Source organism: Oncorhynchus kisutch, linkage group LG28, assembly GCF_002021735.2.
Source record: "Oncorhynchus kisutch isolate 150728-3 linkage group LG28, Okis_V2, whole genome shotgun sequence".
NCBI lineage: Eukaryota > Metazoa > Chordata > Actinopteri > Salmoniformes > Salmonidae > Oncorhynchus > Oncorhynchus kisutch.
In genome coordinates, this window is record NC_034201.2 from 38,502,359 (window position 1) to 38,522,392 (window position 20,034).

The following is a 20,034-nucleotide window of genomic DNA, read 5'->3' on the forward strand; positions in this document are numbered from 1 at the left end:
TACACAGAATAGCTGTGTTTATCTTATAACTAATAGCAGAATTGCTTGACCAAATCATTTAATAGCTAAATACAATGAACAAAAATATAAACTTATCAAAGCCAACACAGATCTGAAGCACACTGCTGCTGCAAGATAGGAGACACACCTCCAGAGCTGAATATATCACACTACCAGCCTCTCTGGATGCGTCCCAAACGGCCCAAATAGCTAAATGAGAGAACAGCAGTGTGATTCACATCAATGCACTATGTAGATATCATTAATAAGTGATATCCGTATCACCGTAGTCTACACTACTACTGTCATCCTTACCTCCAAGCGTTTATTCAAGTTGGATAATCTTTGGATGCTGACAGCAGTCGCACCATTGGAAGACATGGATTGGAATGTAGCCTACAAAAGCCTATTCCTGCTCTATTCATGCGATCCATCAAACACATTTGGTATGTCATCATATTGGTCTCTGACTTGTGGTCAGACTCACTCAGGTGGAACAAAATTAAACTTTAATTTTTCAGTGCTGATTTGAATGTCATTGACAAAACAGAAAGGTGTCAAATAATGTTCTCAAATTGTTTGACTTTAAAAGTAATCCTGGAAGTAATCTAGTTTCAAAAGTATTTGTTTTCGCTGGTAACGTAACAGATTACATTATTATTATTTTTTAAATCAGTTACATGTAATCCTTTACTACCCAGCCCTGGTGAAGGGCTGTGTGCTGATAAATGGAACATAGATGGAACCTACCAGCATCTGGCCAAGTACATGTGGTCCTTGAGGATAACTGAACCGGACAGGAGGGTGTACCAGCATGTGGAGATGCTGTCTGCGCTGAAGATGGAGACAAGATAACAAGGGACATTGTGTTAGTCTACATAGTGCTGTTTATGGACACGTCTGCATGGTGACATCACATGCATCATACTTTAAAAGGAAGGACCGGAGTTTTTCCTCGCCATGTGATCTAACCAGGAAAAACTATGGGCCCTACAAACGAGTCTTGAATGTTGCTTGAGGTGGTACGGGGTATCTGCAGGTTCCATCAAGTTGAATTTAATACTTTTTTAATGCAATTTTGAGGTCTGCGTGTGCGCCACAAACCTGCTAATATTCCCATGATTCTTCACGCCGTCACTAATAGAAAAAATGAGTAGGCTTCTAATGGCATTCACAGTGCTTAAATAAAGACGTGCAATAGACTACTGAAATGGTATTCAAATAACGTGTTTCATCTAAGCAGGAATGCATGATTCAAGACATGTCCATGTGCACTGCAACATAATACAGCAATTGTTATATTTTACTGTTAAAATAGGACTCAATATTTTTTGTTAAATAGAGATTAATTTGCCAACATCTTTACGTGCACTAATATATTTGGTGCCAATTCACCAGCTGGGTAAGTGGAAATTCAAAACACATTAGCTAAATCACTACCTCCAAATACATTTTTCACAGGACGTAGCCATGTTTTAATCGAACAGTAAACGTATTATTAATGTCCTAAAAAAACATTGCGGTCATAGCCTAATACCCAATGAGGCCGAGGTGCTCGCAGAGGCCGATGCTCATTTCGTACGCTCTGTATCGCAAATCCATATCAATATATTGGTGGTAAAATAAGACAGCTGAGAAATAAAATATACCTGCACAAAGCTGAGAATATCCCCTCTTCAACCGTGACAAGTTTTACACAGAATAGCTGTGTTTATCTTATAACTAAAAGCAGAATTGCTTGACCAAATCATTTAATAGCTAAATACACTGAACAAAAATATAAAACGCAACATGTCAAATGTTGGTCCAATGTTTCATGAGCTGAAATAAAAGATCCTAGAAATGTTCCATACGAACAAAAAGCTCAACTCACAAATTTTGAGCACAATTTATGATGGGTTTTAATACATTTAAATAAAACTAAAAACCTGTTTGAGCTTGGTCATTATGGGGTAGTGTGTATAGATTGAGGGGGGAAAAAACTATTTAAAATCAATTTTAGAATAAGACTAACTTAACAAAATGTGGAAAGAGTGAAGGGGTCTGAATACTATCCGACTGTACTGCACGTGGGTTGCATGGACGTTCACATGGTTAAGTAGCTTTTGTGTTTCATGAGGAGTCCTGATTGTTTTCAAAGGCTGTTTAATACCTCCAAGTAGGTACTATAATGTCTGTTCTCTGTGCCTAATTGGACCAGGCAGATTGATTCCTAGTGTCAGAGCATGGTACTGAGTGGGGAAATGGTGTGTGTAAAAGCATGGGGAAATGTACTTTTCCAATCAAAAATTCAACTACTGAGAGTTTAATGTGATTCCAATGAAAGGAGTAATACATCAACACAATGTTGGATATGAAGAGTATGCCTCTCTCCCCCTCCCCCTCTTTCCATAACACAGCTTAAAATCTATGCAGTGGAGCAGAAGAGAGGCCGTTATGACTTTCTTTCAAGACTAAAGAGATGAAAGTCTGCTGGTATGTCCTGACACGGATCAATTCTTTGAAGTGTGAGGAGTCTTTGGTAGTATAGAAATGGTAAACACAGAGAACACAACAGTTACATTACAAGACAACCATGCAGCAGACAGAAGAGGAAAACAGTGCTCTGTAAGAGAAGCCAAACAGACGTTTAGGGTTGTGTGTGTGTGTGTGTAACTTACTAGAACAGGACCTGGTTAGCTTCGTGTCTCTCATACCTGGCTGAGGTACTCATTGACCTGCACAACAACAAAACAAGTTTCAGACACGATCAGTTTCGTACATTATTAGAAGACGTTACCAGTTCATACATTATCACAACCAGACTGACAGCTCTCATATCTGAATGTTGGTGATGTGGAATGGTTGTGGTGAATGTCAGGGCCAGTCTCAGAGCTGCATGGCCTGGCCTGCACACCGGCTCCAGTGTGTGTTAGTCATCTCGGTCCTATGTATGTACAGAAGATTGTACAGGAAGGGCCATGTGGATGACTCAGACACTAGTTGTAGCTCCACCTCCTGTGTCTGTATTAATAACCACATAATAGGAGTGTTGATCTAGAATCAGGTCCACCTCTGTCTATATAGCTTAGTCTAATCTCATTCATTAGGTTTTTAAAAAGGCCAACCTGATCCTAGATCAGCACTCCTACTCCGAGCTGCTTTATGAATACAGGCCCTGGTGTATGGAGCTTAAGTAGGGCGAGTGGTCGGTGTAATGGATGAACGGGGAGGTGAATCTGACCTGAGCTGGTGCTCCCTGAGGTGGGACAGGACATCCATGTGGTAGAAGTGACAGTAAATAGTGTGCAAGTCCTGGAGGAGACAAGACAACCGGTTCAGACAGACATCTCACCTCAAACAGAGGCAAGGCAACACAGGCTGGTTTAGAATGTAGGGCAAGCAATTGAAAATACAGCTCAGGTCTGGTCACTGTGGTTGGTTTACCAAAAGGTCTCCCTAGGGCCTCCCGAGTGGCGCAGTGGTCTAAGACATTGCTTCGCAGTGCTAGAGGCTTCCTTACAGACCTGGGTACGATCCAGGGCTGTACCACAACCGGCCGTCCCATAGGGCTGCGCACAATTGGCTCATCGCGCTCTAGCAACACCTTGTGGCAGGCCGGGCTGACCTCAGTCGTCAGGTGGACAGTGTTTGCTCCGACACATTGGTGCGGCTGGCTTCCAGGTTAAGCTGGCTGGAGTTAAGAAGCAGGGTTTGGAGGGTCATGTTTCGGAGGACGCGTGACTCCACCTTCGCCTCCCAAGCCCGTTGGTGAGTTGCAGCGATGAGATGATCGGTGGGGGAAAAAATGGTCTTCCTACTCTAAAACAGGAACTGTATACTAGTGATGCATCGATATGACATTTTTTGCCGATACGAGATATTTTCCTTGCAAACAAACGATACCGATAACCGATATTTAAACAATTTGCGGCCGTTCTAGTACAGTTAAATAGTTAACACACACATAAGGCACTACATCTCAAGAGGCTTCACTACAAGAGGCGTCACTACAGTCCCTGGTTCGAATCCAGGCTGTATCACATCCGGCCGTGATTGGGAGTCCCAAGGCGGCGCACAACTGGCCCTTCATTGTAAGTAAGAATTTGTTAACAGACTTATTAGCTAGTTAAATAAAAGGTTACACACACACACCAAAAAGTTATTTTGTTGGATTTACGTATGTCCCCATTACCAGTAAAACAACCAAAACCTATTTATTTCACTTAATTGCTGTGCTGTTCATTTGTTCCGTCGTTTCATTCTCAACCAGGATTTCTACGGAATGCTGTTGGGGTCTTTGCGTGTCAAAAAAAAATACACATCAAATAACACGACATTCTGTTTCAGTAGCTATAGTTAGCTAGCTAACTATATAGCTAGGTGTCATCTAAAATAACCCTAATTTATAAGACCGATCTTGTTGGTGGTCAGACCCATCCATGTCAAGCTAGCCACAATAAGGATTAGCCACAATAGTGGACTATGCAGTTAGCCTTCAAAATAAAAGTATGGCATAATTCTAACTTTTATTTTGAAGGCAAACCGCAAATTCCACTATTGTGCAGCATCCTTATTGTGGTTAGCTTCACAACACATAACCCGGTCTGGTCGAGCGTAACAAGCCAGGTGAAGCTAGCAGGCTTATAACGATAGCGTCGGGCAACAGGGTGGTTAAGTAGCTGGCTGACTATTCATTTTCATGAACTGAAGTTCAATTTAAATTTCAATAAGCGTACAACAAGTGGCAACCTAGTGGCAACCTATTGGCCGCTTCTTGCGGCCAATAGCCCGAATTTGGCCCGCAGGTGGTTTTATTTGCCCCCCCATCCAAGTTTTCTGAGCAAAAGCATTTAACATTTAAAAAACTTTTTTTATTTTTATTGTTGGACATAAGACTGTAAAAACACCAGGAAATCAGCTCCAAGTAATTTTAATTCAAGAAATCTGTTCCCAAGTATTCCCACGCACAAGAGAGATGTGATACAAATGTAAACAAGGTTTGAAATGATTATGTTTTAGCAAACGTGTGTTGGGGCTTCTTGCGGCCAATTTGCAGTCTACAAATTATTAGTCATTATGTTCCGGCCCTCTGACCATCCGCGCAAGAAAAAATGTAATAGTAAAATCAGACTGCGGCTGAATCTAGCTGATGATCCCTGCTATAGACCTAATACTCCCAGATATGTATTGAACAAATGTGCAAATGTTTGGGCACACAGGCCCTCAGTCAGGGTTGACCAAAGGTCTGAATCAAACAAACACTGGAGGATTTGTATGGATTAACAGATTATGGTCAAACAACCCTTTTCCACAATATAACACAAGGCAAAAACAAACAAGGCGACACACACAGCCATTTTATATCAGAGGAGCACAACACTCTTTCAAATACAAGCCTGGCTGGTTATCTACAGAATAAAGGAACCTTTCTACATTTGATTGTATCAACTCAGCTCTAAGCGAACCAGACCAAGGGCACGTGCAAACATCTATCATTGAGGAGTTTCCTGTAGACCCGTCGTGTAAAAATAAAACTTCCTAACAAATTGACACTGTTAATCCAGACCAACACAAACACTCACTGACACACAATGTCCTTAAAATAGTCATATCGAACACAGCTGTTCAAACATTAAGAGCAGATAGCCTGAAGAATGCATGTGAAAACCTCCATGTAGACATATGGTATGGCAAGACAGAGGAGCTATTGAACCCATGGGCAACTAGCATTAACAGGTGGAGCACATGCCTCAGTGGGTTCAGGCAAGCGGAAGTGCCCACGCACGCTGATGTGTGTGGCAGCAAAACAGCAAGTGTTAGTTAGCGAAGACTGCAGAGGGACCGATTCAGTATAACACTGAACCTCTGCATTTTGTCTCTGTGGAAATCAGAGGGTATTTGCTAAACCAGTCACAGAATGTGTGAGTGAGTAATGGTGTACTGTATTCAGACCTTGTGTGTGTGTGTGTGTGTGTGTGTGGTGTACACAAAAATCATGTCTCAATCAGTAAATGGAAGGATCATGCAGAAAAACTGCTACAAGAGGAAAACCAGGCAACGCTGGAACGGGGAGAAACAAAGGGAGGTGTGTGTGTGTGTGTGTGTGTGTGTGTGTGTGTGTGTGTGTGTGTGTGTAGGCGTCCTGGATGTGTGCAGAAGGGTTTAACAATAAGGAACAACAGAGCCGTGCCAGTCTGGGCTCCTCCTCCCGCTAACACTTCCTCTGAGAGTTCATCTGAAAACCAGAGGCCAGAACCATCTGACTGTCTGGCACGCTACTTCAAATAAAGGGAAATCACTAAGAACATGTGGAGGGAGTCAACCAGAGTTTTTGTTAGGAAAATGTAGCTCTGGACATTTGAGAAATGTACCAAACCCATATGCATTGGGTGTATAAACCTGATTAGGGCGTCCATACTGTCAGAAATCACATTTAGATGATGGTAATTCACCTTAATGGAACAGGCAACTGTGTGCGTGGTTCTTACCGAATTCCAACACACACTTTGAAGACGTTAGAATAACTGTCCCCATTTACTTTTCCTCAGCCAACAAGATGAGTAACAACCAACATCATTAGCCTGTCAATCTACTATCCCCATAGTAACGTGTATCTATTCTATTGGTCAGCTTGTCATTCTGTTAAAGAAACAGATTTTGGCTCTGCTACTCTGAAGCAAGGTAAGACATGCCTCATTATATGAAGCAAAACGTTACGTTTCCCCAGGGGTGAAAGTAGATTTTATTTCTTACCGGTTCGGGACACAAGTGCACTCACGCATAAAAAAATTAAAACAAATAGGCCTACTAGAAAAATGACAGGGTAGCCTACTAGAAAAATGACAGGGTAGCCTACTAGAAAAATGACAGGGTAGCCTACTAGAAAAACGACAGGGTAGCCTACTAGAAAAATGACAGGGTAGCCTACTCTCAGTGTAGCCTACTCTCTCAGACCAATAAAAACAGTGTATGAAAAGGTGGGACACAAATACAACATGACGTCCATCTAACCTGGAGGAGGAAATTAGTGTTCAAAAACCAATGAAAGTGTCACTGACCCAATGATGACGACAGTGAATATGCACCACACTGAGGATATGGCCGATGTTCTACACTGGTGCCAATAAGATACTGTTAAGGCTACTGTTTTGATTCATTAAGTTAAGCATTAAGACATGCTGACATGCGGTAATGTTAAATAATGGTGTAATAACCTATCATTTGTTGGGCAGTACAGCGTACACCCACTTTTTTTAATTTTGCCGGGACGCCGTATTGGATCGTACTGCCTTACTTTCAACCCTGGGTTTCACACTTTGCCTAACCACTTGAATGGCAGATGGGTATCGCGTTTTAATTACCTGAAGAGAAAAAAGTTGCAATTTATCGTGGCCATCAATTGTTTTTAACAAATGATTACATTAAACAATTCTTACATTATGATTGGGATTATAGAAGCAGGTTTCACGTCACAGCAAGAGCAGCAGCAACTCTCGCACTGTCTGACATATTTCTCACTCAAACTAGGCTCCGTATCTGTTCGCTATGCGTTTTAAAAAGCATAACATCTAATAGAAATAAACACACGCAATTTTTCTTCTCCCGGTCAATTGGCCGGTGCCAATTTTAAAATAGGGGTACAACTCAATATAATGACGGTGTTCCTAATGCTTGGTATACTCAGTGTATATACTGTATTCCAGTCATTGAACACTGGTCACTTTAATAAAGTTTACATTCCGTTTACCCACTTTATATGTACACAAAAATACACAACGTGTGGTCCAATGTTTCATGAACTGAAATAAAAGATCCCAGAAATATTCCATATGCAAAAAAAGTGGGTGTACGCTGTACTGCCCAAAAAAATAGGTTATTACACCATTATTTCACATTACCGCATGTCTTTTTGGTTATCAAAATGCTTAACTTAATCAAAACAGTAGCCCATCTTATTGGCACCAGCGTAGAACATCGGCCATATCCTCAGTGTGGTGCACATTCACTGTCATCATCATTGGGTCAGTGACACTTTCATTGGTTTTTGAACATGGGGCGGCAGGGTAGCCTAGTGGTTAGAGCGTTGGACTAGTAACCGGAAGGTTGCAAGTTCAAACCCCCGAGCTGACAAGGTACAAATATGACGTTCTGCCCCTGAACAGGCAGTTAACTGTTCCTAGGCCGTCATTGAAAATAAGAATTTGTTCTTAACTGACTTGCCTGGTTAAATAAAGGTTAAAAAAAAAAAGCTTACTCAAATGTTGTGCACAAATTTGTTTACATCCTTGTTAGTGAGCAGAATAATCATTACACGGGAGTACCTTGTGCTGGGGACAATAAAAGGCCACGAAAATGTGCACTTACCGAATTCAAACACACACTTTGAACGCCCGGAAATTGCGGTCACCACAACGCCGAAAAATATTCAAAATTAGCTCCATAATATCGACAGAAACATGACAAACGTTGTTTAGAATCCATCCCTCAAGGTGTTTTTCTAATATCTATTCGATAATATATCCGCCAGGACAATTCCTTTTTCTCTAGGACCAATTGGACCGACTGCACTTTACGCGAGAATCTCTCTCGGGGCCACCATGTGACCACTTATGCAATGTGCCCCCATACGGCTATTCTTCAACAGAAATGCGTAAAACTACGTCACAATGCTGTAGACACCTTGGGGAATACGTAGAAAGCGTAAGCTCGTTGATGGTACATTCAAAGCCAAATAGGGAACCTTTCAAAACCTAGGGCACTTCCAGGTTGGATTTTTCTCAGGCTTTCGTCTGCAACATCAGTTCTGTTATACTCACAGACAATATCTTTACAGTTTTGGAAACGTTAGAGTGTTTTCTATCCAAAGCTGTCAATTATATGCATATTCTAGCATATTTTCCCGACAAAATATCCCATTTAAAACAGGAACGTTTTTTTTCCAAAATGAAAATACTGCCCCCTAACACCAAGAGGTTAAGAATAGATTATTTATAACGGCCAAACCCGGACAACACTGGGCCAATTGTGCGCCGCCCTATGCAATCATGGCCGGATGTGATACAGCCTGAACTATAACAAGGGACTGTAGTGACGCCTCTTGCACTGAGATGCAGTGCCTTAGACTGCTGCGTCCGTGTGTGTGTTAACTATTTAACTGTACTAGAATGCTTAAAAGGCCGCAACATTTTTTTATATTGTATATTGTTTATTGGTATCGGACAAAAATGTCATATCGGTGCATCACTACTCACAACAAAGACAAAATATAATTTCTTCCTCTCTGACAACAAAAAGTTTAAACATTTGAGGTTTGGCCCCCAAAAAATAACATTCGGTCATATCGACGCCAAAATGCTTAGAGACATTATTTTACTGTAATAGATGAGAACTTGACCATTCTAACGACACCCTTTCTATGTCTCAACTCCCAAAATGTAGAACAGACCCTATTAAAACGAGTGTATTAATTAACATGTTGTGGAAAACTAAAGCTCCATTTGTGTCACTAGCAGCATTTTAGCCACAGACAAGTGTTTTATAAATGTACAATGAGCATAAAAATATGCATTTAAAGCAATTGGCAACTCGTTCTCATTCTGAAAAAGTAGTATCTTCTTATCCAGGTAGGCCACTTGATTCCAACATCTAAACAGTGAACAGGCTGTTGTTCAAACAGACAGAGACAGTCAGGAAGGTCCATTCATAACAGTTCTACCTTGTTAGCAAGCAAATAGATCCAAGTTGGCTAGACTTGAAATAAAGATTAGCTAGCTACTCACTAACACGTGGGCTTGTGCTTGAGAGATAGTTCTCCTAAACAGTGTTCATTTTCTAGAACGCCTGCTACAAGAAGTTGGTCATTAGTGGATGTACAATGTGCATGGTTTTGGTTAAATGTTTAACAAAAATTGCATTTTCATAGACAGACTTTAAAGCCAGATCAGTGATTATTGCAAAAAAATAATTGCCAATTATATTATTAGTGGGTCGTATAGTTGTGGAAGGCTTCTATTTAGCCTACATATAATTTTACAAGCCCTGAATTCATGTGATTATTCTAAACTGTTTGAAATGCAGTGTATTGACCTTTAATTGTTCAACAAAGCTTATTTAGAGAACTTTAATCTTGAATCGCCCATAACTTTGAAAAAACAGCATTATCCTTATATAAAAGCAGCAAAGGACAGCAGCAATGATATTGTAACTGATCACATAATTGAACTGCCATCAAATTATATCTCCTTTTGTTTATGTGGATCAGTATTGCTGCCACCTTCTGGCACATAGGCTGCCTGCTCCTCACATGACCCTGTGCAAAATTATAACTAAGCTCTTTCTCACTACAGAAGCACAATCTTGTTGTTGACTAGAGATCAAATGGTATTTAAAGCCTACATTAAAATATACAATATGTAGGCCTTACAGAGGGGGCATTGTACATAAAACTACAACACACCCATTCAGCCTCCAGAACAAACATCCATTTACATAGACTTCTAAAACGTACTGTCAACAGTAAAAAAATAACATCTGAGGGACTTCATACATTCATGTTTCATACTGGCATCTTAAACATGACAGAAAAACAGGAGACTCTCTATACCTGTTGGGGCGGAAGGGTAGCCTAGTGGTTAGAGCGTTGGACTAGTAACCGGAAGGTTGCAAGTTCAAACCCCTGATTTGATAATACAGATGATTTTAGGCCTGGAGTACGCCCAAGCAAAAACGAGTCTGTAGGCTAACTGTAGTGCAGGGCCAACTGAAGAGAGTCATGCACCCATTTAGGCCACCCTTTTCACCTCAATGGCCTCTTTAACACTCTAAAACAATATGTTCAGAGAAACTGAGCATTTCAGATCACAACTCGAAAACCAGAGAGGCTGTAGTAGCAGTATGCTACATTTACAATCATTAGTCGAGACTTAAATTCTTTTTTTTATTTAAAAGAGAGGTTCCATTATCGGTTTGACGCATGCGTGCCTGTAAGGTCAGATATGACCAACGGTCTTCAGTTGGATGGAATCATGACGCGTCAAAACGCTCTGGTAATCCTCTCTGCTGTTAGCGCTCCATCAAGGGGTCAAATCAGGCTTGGCTTTCAGGTAGGACTACAGCGCTTACATTTTGCCATACTACTGAACATTATAATGTATTAAAATGGTGCTTAGCCTAGACTTAGTAGCCTACATACATACTGGAGCTTTACGAGTCGCAGTCTGGTTTCTCAGACCCCAAGTCCAGACTTTCAACCTGGCGATTCCTTACGGAGTAAAAATAAAGTCGGTCTTAGATCAAGTTCTTAAAAGTCTGTAAAGCCCAGACTAAAAAGCCCAGCTAGAAATAGGGCATCATGGACACGCACGCGCTCCAGCAGGTATATCTCTCTGGTCACCATAGCAGCACCCACCTGTAGCACGCGCTCCAGCAGGTATATCTCTCTAGTCACCCCCATAACCAATTATTTATTTGGCCGCCTCTCCTTCCAGTTCTCTGCTGCCAATGACTGGAACGAACTACAAACATCTCTGAAACTGGAAACACTTATCACCCTCACTAGCTTTAACTTCTTGGATATAGGGGGCGCTCTTAATTTATGGATAAAAAACGTGCCCGTTTTAAGCGCAATATTTCGTCACGAAAAGATGCTCGACTATGCATATAATTGGCAGCTATGGAAAGAAAACACTAAGGTTTCCAAAACTGCAAAGATATTATCTGTGAGTGCCACAGAACTCATACTACAGGCGAAACCAAGATGATACTTTAACCAGGAAATGGGCAGAATTTTTGAAGCTCTGTTTTCCATCGTCTCCTTATATGGCTGTGAATGCGCCGGGAATGAGCCTGCCCTTCCTATCGTTTCTCCAAGGTGTCTGCAGCATTGTGACGTATTTGTAGGCATATCATTGGAAGATTGGCCATAAGAGACTACATTTACCAGGGGTCCGCCCGGTGTCCTTTGTCTAAATTGGTGCGTAATCTACAAGCTGCACGCAGTCATCCAGTGATTGAGAGGAGAGAGGATTTCAACGAATGATATATCATGAAGAGATATGTGAAAAACACCTTGAGGATTGATTCTAAACAACGTTTACCATGTTTCAGTCGATATTATGGAGTTAATTTGGAAAAAAGTTCTGCGTTTTGAAGAGTGAATTTTCGTTTTCTTTTGGTAGCCAAACGTGACGCACCAAACGGAGCAATTTCTCCTAAACAAATAATCTTTCAGGAAAAACGGAGCATTTGCTATCTAACAGAGTCTCCTCATTGAAAAAATCTTAAGTTCTTCAAAGGTAATGATTTTATTTGAATGATTTTCTGGTTTTTGTGAAAATGTTGCCTGCTAACGCTAAATTCTACGCTAGGTGCGCTAGCTGTTACACAAATGCTTGTTTTGCTATGGTTGAGAAGCATATTTTGAAAATCTAAGATGACAGTGTTGTTAACAAAAGGCTAAGCTTGAGAGCTAGCATATTAATTTCACTTCATTTGCGATTTTCATGAATAGTTAACGTTGTGTTATGCTAATGAGCTGTGGGGATAATTACACTCCTAGATACAGGTTTTTTCGTAGCTAAACGTGACACACCAAACAGAGCGATTTCTCCTAAACAAATAATCTTTCAGGAAAAACTGAGCATTTGCTATCTAACTGAGAGTCTCCTCATTGAAAACATCTGAAGTTCTTCAAAAGGTAATGATTTTATTTGAATGATTTTCTGGTTTTTGTGAAAATGTTGCCTGCTAATGCTAACGCTAAATGCTACACTAGCTGCGCTAGCTGTTACACAAATGCTTGTTTTGCTATGGTTGAGAAGCATATTTTGAAAATCTGAGATGAGTGTTGTTAACAAAAGGCTAAGCTTGAGAGCTAGCATATTCATTTCATTTGCGATTTTCATGAATAGTTAACGTTGCGTTATGGTAATGAGCTTGAGGCTGTATTCACGATCCCGGATCCGGGATCGCTCGACGCAAGAAGTTTTAAGCACCAGCTGTCAGAGCAGCTCACAGATTACTGCACCTGTACATTTAGCCCAAACAACTACCTCTTTCCCTACTGTATTTATTTATTTAGTTCCTTTGCACCCCATTATTTTTATTTCTACTTTGCACATTCTTCCACTGCAAATCTACCATTCCAGTGTTTTACTTGCTATATTGTATTTACTTTGCCACTATGGCCAATTTATTGCCTTTACCTCCCTTATCCTACCTCGTTTGCACACATTGTATATATACTTTTTCTCCTGTATTATTGACTGTATGTTTGTTTATTCCATGTGTTGTTGTTGTTGTTGTTGTTGTATGTGTCGAACTGCTTTGCTTTATCTTGGCCAGGTCGCAGTTGTAAATGAGAACTTGTTCTCAACTAGCCTACCTGGTTAAATAAAGGTTAAATAAAATAAAATAAATAAATGGAAAAGAGGGGGTGGTATTTGACAGCACCCACCACACTACTGTAGAGCTGCCATCTCTCCACCAGCCAGCCCTAAAAGAGGGGGTGGTATTTGACAGCACCCACCACAGTACAGTACAGCTGCAGTCTCTCCACCAGCCAGCCCTAAAAGAGGGGGTGGTATTTGACAGCACCCACCATACTACAGTACAGTACAGCTGCCATCTCTCCACCAGCCAGCCCTAAGTGAGGGGCTGGTATTTGACAGCACCCACCATACTACAGTACAGCTGCAGTCTCTCCACCAGCCAGCCCTAAAAGAGAGGGTCTTATTTGGCAGCACCCACCACACTACAGTACAGCTGCAGTCTCTCCACCAGCCAGCCCTAAAAGAGAGGGTGGTAGTTGGCAGCACCCACCACACTACAGTACAGCTGCCATCTCTCCACCAGCCAGCCCTAAAAGAGGGGGTGGTATTTGACAGCACCCACCACACTACAGTACAGTACAGCTGCCATCTCTCCACCAGCCAGCCCTAAGTGAGGGGCTGGTATTTGACAGCACCCACCATACTACAGTACAGTACAGCTGCCATCGCTCCACCAGCCAGCCCTAAGTGAGGGGCTGGTATTTGACAGCACCCACCATACTACAGTACAGCTGCCATCTCTCCACCAGCCAGCCCTAAGTGAGGGGCTGGTATTTGACAGCACCCACCACACCACAGTACAGCTGCAGTCTCTCCACCAGCCAGCCCTAAAAGAGAGGGTGGTAGTTGGCAGCACCCACCACACTACAGTACAGCTGCCATCTCTCCACCAGCCAGCCCTAAAATAGGGGGTGGTATTTGACAGCACCCACCACACTACAGTACAGCTGCCATCTCTCCACCAGCCAGCCCTAAAAGAGGGGGTGGTATTTGACAGCACCCACCACACTACAGTACAGCTGCCATCTCTCCACCAGCCAGCCCTAAAAGAGAGGGTGGTATTTGGCTGGAAAACACAAATCTTAACGTTGTCATGGAAACCCAGGAAAATGTTCTCATTATGTAACCTAGCTAATTCGCAGAGACCTTTCCAAGTTTTGAAATGTATTTAGGACTGAAGAGAACAGCGAAGTTACGACAGCAACATGGAGCCTCAGGTTTTTGGCATCCCAATAACTCCAAGTCATAATCTAAGTTATGAACAACCTGTCGGGTTTCTCTAGATTCTAAAAATAACAAAACGTTACGGATCATTTCTTTCTCCATTCCCAAGCCTGGAAGTCAACCTGTAGGAGAAACAAAGTGTGGTTCATCTCCAACAAAGTAGTTGTTTTAAAGGGCATACAGTGTTGAGCTCACTGATGAGGCTGTAGCCTCTCTGCTGCCAGCTCAGCCCAGAGTCAATGTTTGAGGCTGGGCAGCTGGGCTTGCTTGCACACACACACACACACACACACACACCACTGACAAAGGCAAACTGCAGGTTCTGTGAGGCTGTGGCCTACATGCTTTCACTTGTCTCAGTCCACAGGGTGCCTGCAAAGCCTAGCTAGGTGTCAAAACACTGCTTGCCTGTTCCGTTGCCTTTATCACATACTGACTCTGCTGTGCAATAATGAGTCATGTACAGTAACATTTTCCAGATAGCAGTGTATTGGCTGGCAGATATTAAATACACTGAAATGGACACTTAAAAAGGCTGTGATATTATAAAGCACATTGGGGATTGGCTCAAAGATAGAGAAAAAGCCCTCAACCACATACCCCGGTTTGAATACATTTGCATCATGGGAAATCAGAAGGCATGTTGGCTGAACATGGTTCCCATGATGGTGACTACAGAGTCACTTATCACCTCGGCAGCATTAACATGCCTGTAGCCCCGGGGGAATGAACTTGAGTGCTTCTGTAGCCTGCTCCTTACCCTTTTGTTTCCAGTCCCACACAAAACATTCCCTGAGCAGGACTGATAGAGGTTCAACCACTAAGAACAGGGTTTTTTCCACCATTGCACTGAGATTTTATTTTGCAATTTTAACACATTTCCTACAGTTCTATACATTTTGCCATGCAGCTGAGAGAAAAGGTTACAGTTTTAACGCTTATTTCATGAAATTCAACATATTCTGCCATGGAACGGAGATAATTTAGCTGTTTGAAAAGCTAGTTTCCCGCAATTCTATGCATTTTACCATGGATAATGCTGTGTTCTTTTGCTCAAACATAATAACAAAATGAATATTGCTAAATTCATTGTTTGTTTTGGGAATTTTCAATATCTATTTTTATTTTGGTGGTTCTCTCTCTCAGAGATTATATTCTTTAAAAATAGGTCAATTATCTTTTCCACACACACACACTTATAATTTCACACGTTCTATGTGGCCCATAGCAACAGGTTGAGCGCATAGGGCTTCGGAGCGCCGCAGCGGTTTAAGGCACTGCATCTCAGTGCAAGAGGCGTCACTACAGTCCCTGGTTTGAATCCAGGCTGAATCACATCCGGCAGTGATTGGGAGTCCCGTAGGGCTGCGCACAATTGGCCCAGTGTCGTCCGGGTTTGTCCGGGGTAGGCAGTCATCGTAAATAAGAACTTGTTCTTAACCGACTTGCCTAGTTGAAAAAAGGCACATGACCCTCCCTGCTGCTGCCATCCAGCAGCCCATCAACTAGACAAGGAGGGGGTGGAGGTGATTACAATGAGCTCCAGTGTGACAGGAGCCCAGTGGAGGCCTGCAACAGACCTGAACTCACACAGCATGTGCAGAGCCTCTGAGCCAGGAGAGACAAAGCATGCTGCTGGCTGCAGTTAGTGTGTGCTGCTGTTGTCTGATAAGAACAGGATGAAATGGTAACAATCATTGGGCAATAAATGAGTGTAAGTAGTCCTTGACTGTGTGTCAAAGGGCATGGGGCCACATATGTGTGTGGACTTTCACAATACATCTGAACATCCTGTAGTTGGGTTTAGGGTTGGGCAATGTCAGCCGTTGTCCAATCGTGATTATGTACCCCCAAAACATTGATATGATGGTACAGAATGCTACAACGGGATGAATCATGATGAAAGATAACGTAGTTGAAAGCCTGCGCAGAGACACTAAGTGCAGGCAAATCGTCTCTAATAGTCCTTTCTGGTGGAGCTTCAACATGGAAAAGTGGCGCGCACAATTGAGCATAGACAGTCCGATGAGGAACAGGATGTTTCACCGTAGTGAGTTTGCTTCTATCTATCCTGTGATGTATAACCTGTCTATAGTCTTCAGAATTGGCTAAAGATGACTATTTGCCTCATAAAATAGTAAATAAATATATTGGTTTGTTGGATCTCTCAAAGCTGTGATTGAGAATAGCCTATGCTATAGACTTTCATTCTTGTTCATTTTTACAGCAGCAACTTTAGGACACCATCTTAGGCTAGAATATTTGGGAAATAAGCTACTGTTCATAACTTTACCTCGTCTTAACTTTTATGGTTAGGCCTAGTGGGAGGATAGGTTATTATTGGCCATTTGGTTTTCAAACCTTGCATTTTCCCGCCATATGGATCATTTTAAGCTTAAACTTAATTAAAAACTTGGCATTAAAATGTTTCTATAGGCTATTGATATTGTTTGTCTTCTCATTATTAGTCCCATGGCTACCTTATGTTTTTACCTATATCATTGCCGCCACACTAACATATTTAAGATCTTTGAGAACTAACAACCACCCAAATAAAAACTAGACATCCCTTTTGGGAATTTTTGATTCTCCCTGACTTTTGTTGTTTGAGTCACTCAGATTGCATATGCTATGTTCTTATGCTATGGCAAAATAGGTAGAATTGCAGAAAACTATATTTAACCTCTAACAGCCTGTTGGGGGATGGTTCATTTAGCTATTTGATCTAGAATTTCAGGACCATTTAGGTATCAACAATTTTTTTTATGTATTTGAGAAAATATTGAATTTGTCCTTTACTACTATAGCCCATATAAAATAATGAATAACACATTCATAAATGGCAACAACAAAAAATAAATCCTAAGAAATAGGGTTTCGAAGCGTCTGTCCTACATCTAGAGGACATCAGAAAGCTCTGGAAATATGTGTTTTTTGGGCACTAAACTACCTCTGTACTTCAAATGTGTTTGTATTGGTTACCTTCAGACAAGTACCCCTTGTGGGGGGTTGTAGAGAAAAACGGAGAACACCATTGTGTTCGTGAAAGTCTCCCCACAAGTAGGGCAAACCGTTCGAACGCTACAGATGTTTGTGAGAAGACCGATTTTCTCTCATGGACCTCCCCATGGGAAAATGTGTAGTATTGCAGGAAATTGCAGAAAGAGAGCCACAAAAATGTTGGGAATATAGCCATTTATTTTAAAACAGCTAAGATTGTTAAGGAATGTCCCAGTGTTAATTTTGACAGAAAGGCCTACCTTTTTAACCATATAGGCTATAAAGTCTTGGCTACAGTTTAAACAATTTACAGCACTGATTTTCTCCCCATCATAACTGTCAAGGGGGTAAATAATAGTGCTTTCCTTGAAAGAAAGAAATGTATTACTGTATTCCTAATATTCAACAAATAACATTTGTTTTTCCTCAGGAAAAAAACTACGGCAACTCGCATTTGCAGACCACGGCGCAAGAGCAGCAACACAGATGATTAAATAACAACTCACATGGGAAAATTGAGCTTTGATTTAAGCAAAGCAAAAATAGGTTATATGAAAGAGAGTAAACATTGTTACTACTTGAGGTTATTTACAAGTCAAGTGTCCTGGCTTCGAATCAGTGACTGAAGTGACCGCCTGGAAGCTGTGTGGGAGAGCCGGGCAGAACAGATCAGACAGCGCAACTGAAAGACACCAATGAGAGGATTGCATGAAATATTCTGCATGGATGCGTAGGATTGGACAACACGGATAAAAAGGAGCTTCATGTCAAATCAAAATGTCCATTAGTCTTAGTTGGAATTCTCATCACATTTCTGTTGACTAAAATGAAAAGTAATTTGTAATAGTTATTGTTTTTTCCCCCCGTGGCATCTCGTCTCGTTATCGTCATGGTTTTAGTCGGGTAAAATAGGTATTTAACGAGTATTTTTCTTATTGTTGACAAATTAAGCTTAAGCCTTAGGCCCATGCATCGACAGAGAGAAACAATGTTTTTTAACTGGACATTTTGAGTTGCTAAATTGAAATTATCTGCCATCTGGACTACATTCAAATCAAACTTTGTCTGTCACATGCACGGAATACAACAAAATGTAGACTTTACCATGAAATGCTTACTTACAAGCCCTTAACCAACAGTGCGGTTCAAGAAGAAACGTTTTACTTAGTCTACTTGGTAAATGTTAATAATAAAAAGTAAAACAATAAGAATAATGAGGCTATATACAGGGGATACCGGTACAGAGTCAGTGTGCGGGAGTACAGGCTAGTTGAGGTAGGTGGGGGTGGCAAAGTGACTATGCATAGGTAACAAACAAACGGCGAGTAGCAGCAGTGTACATGGGGGGGTGGGGGGTGTCAACATAAATTGTCCGGTGGCGATTTTTATTAATTGTTCAGCAGTCTAATGGCTTGGGGGTAGAAGCTGTTGAGGAGCCTTTTGGTCCTAGACTTGGCACTCCGGTACCCCTCGCCGTGCGGTAGCAGAGAAAACAGTCTATAACTTGGGTGACTGGAGTCTGACAATTTTACGGGCCTTCCTTTAACCGCCTATTATATAGGTTCTGGATGGCAGGAAGCTTGGCCCCAGTGACGTACTGGGCCGTCTGCACTACAGAGGGTAGTGCAAACGGCCCAGTACATCACGGGGCCAAGCCTTCTCTTGCGTTCTGTATATAACATTTATTGAAATAGGCTATAGCAAATACCAATATTCAAATGACTGGGAATGTCACGTGTGCTGCCCTGCTGTGCGCTGCGAGACTACATTCTTTACTTCACAGCAGCAGTCAAGTTCAAATAGTCATGTGACAGAATGGTTTCGCCTATGTCGTCACCATCGACGGTGTCTGTCAATCATCCCGATAGACGATGCTACGGTAATATCACCTAAAGGTTGTAAAATTAGACTAGGTGAGCTAGCAAAATCATTCCAGTTCACTTTAAACTTGACATTGCATTCAACTTGAGGCACACCTTAAAAACATAAGCCAAAGATACATTGCCAACATCACACAATGAGAACAATTCTCTACAGGTCTCCTACATGTGTTGAATGGTGTGCTGATGCCAGACACTCCATAGCTAAAATTCGATTCCCACACCTGTAAAGGGCCAACCACATTTAAACAAGTCATCCAATTTAAGCGGCGGCCTCAAGCTGACAGGCATGGGGAGAGGAGAGAGCCGGACATTAAAAACAAATCTCCTTACATGTCTTCTCACCTCCTGACCCTCTTCCTAACCCCTCCACCTTGTTGCCCACTTGGTCACCCGCTGCTCTGAGGCTGAACACTTAAAAATCCCAATGAGTGAATAGCCTGAGGGGTGGGCACTTCAGGGAACCAGCTCAGATTCCTGGCATGCCGGAGGTGTGCATGCCGCATTCTTGTTGCAGGCGTCAGGGCTTCAAACAGTCAGTTCAGGTCCGGCTTCATTCTTTCATGTTAGTGCTCTGAGGAACCGCCAGTAATCCCATTAGAGGCCATGTTTGGAATCTG

At 41.8% G+C, this 20,034-nt stretch overlaps 1 protein-coding gene across 7 annotated transcripts in view; it reads right to left on the bottom strand.

Moving 5' to 3' along the window:
* Positions 1 to 20,034, bottom strand: part of LOC109872506 (rap guanine nucleotide exchange factor 6) — a 165,715-nt gene that overhangs the window by 135,733 nt on the left and 9,948 nt on the right. For 6 of the 7 annotated variants that reach the window (XM_031807449.1, XM_031807447.1, XM_031807450.1 and 3 more), the window contains 3 exons: positions 3,224 to 3,294; positions 2,661 to 2,717; positions 751 to 834 (listed from right to left, as the gene is read on the bottom strand). In XM_031807449.1, the coding sequence (XP_031663309.1) occupies positions 751 to 834; positions 2,661 to 2,717; positions 3,224 to 3,294 (212 nt within the window). The remainder of the gene's footprint in view (positions 1 to 750; positions 835 to 2,660; positions 2,718 to 3,223; positions 3,295 to 20,034) is intronic. The other variant, XM_031807451.1, reaches the window with a different exon arrangement.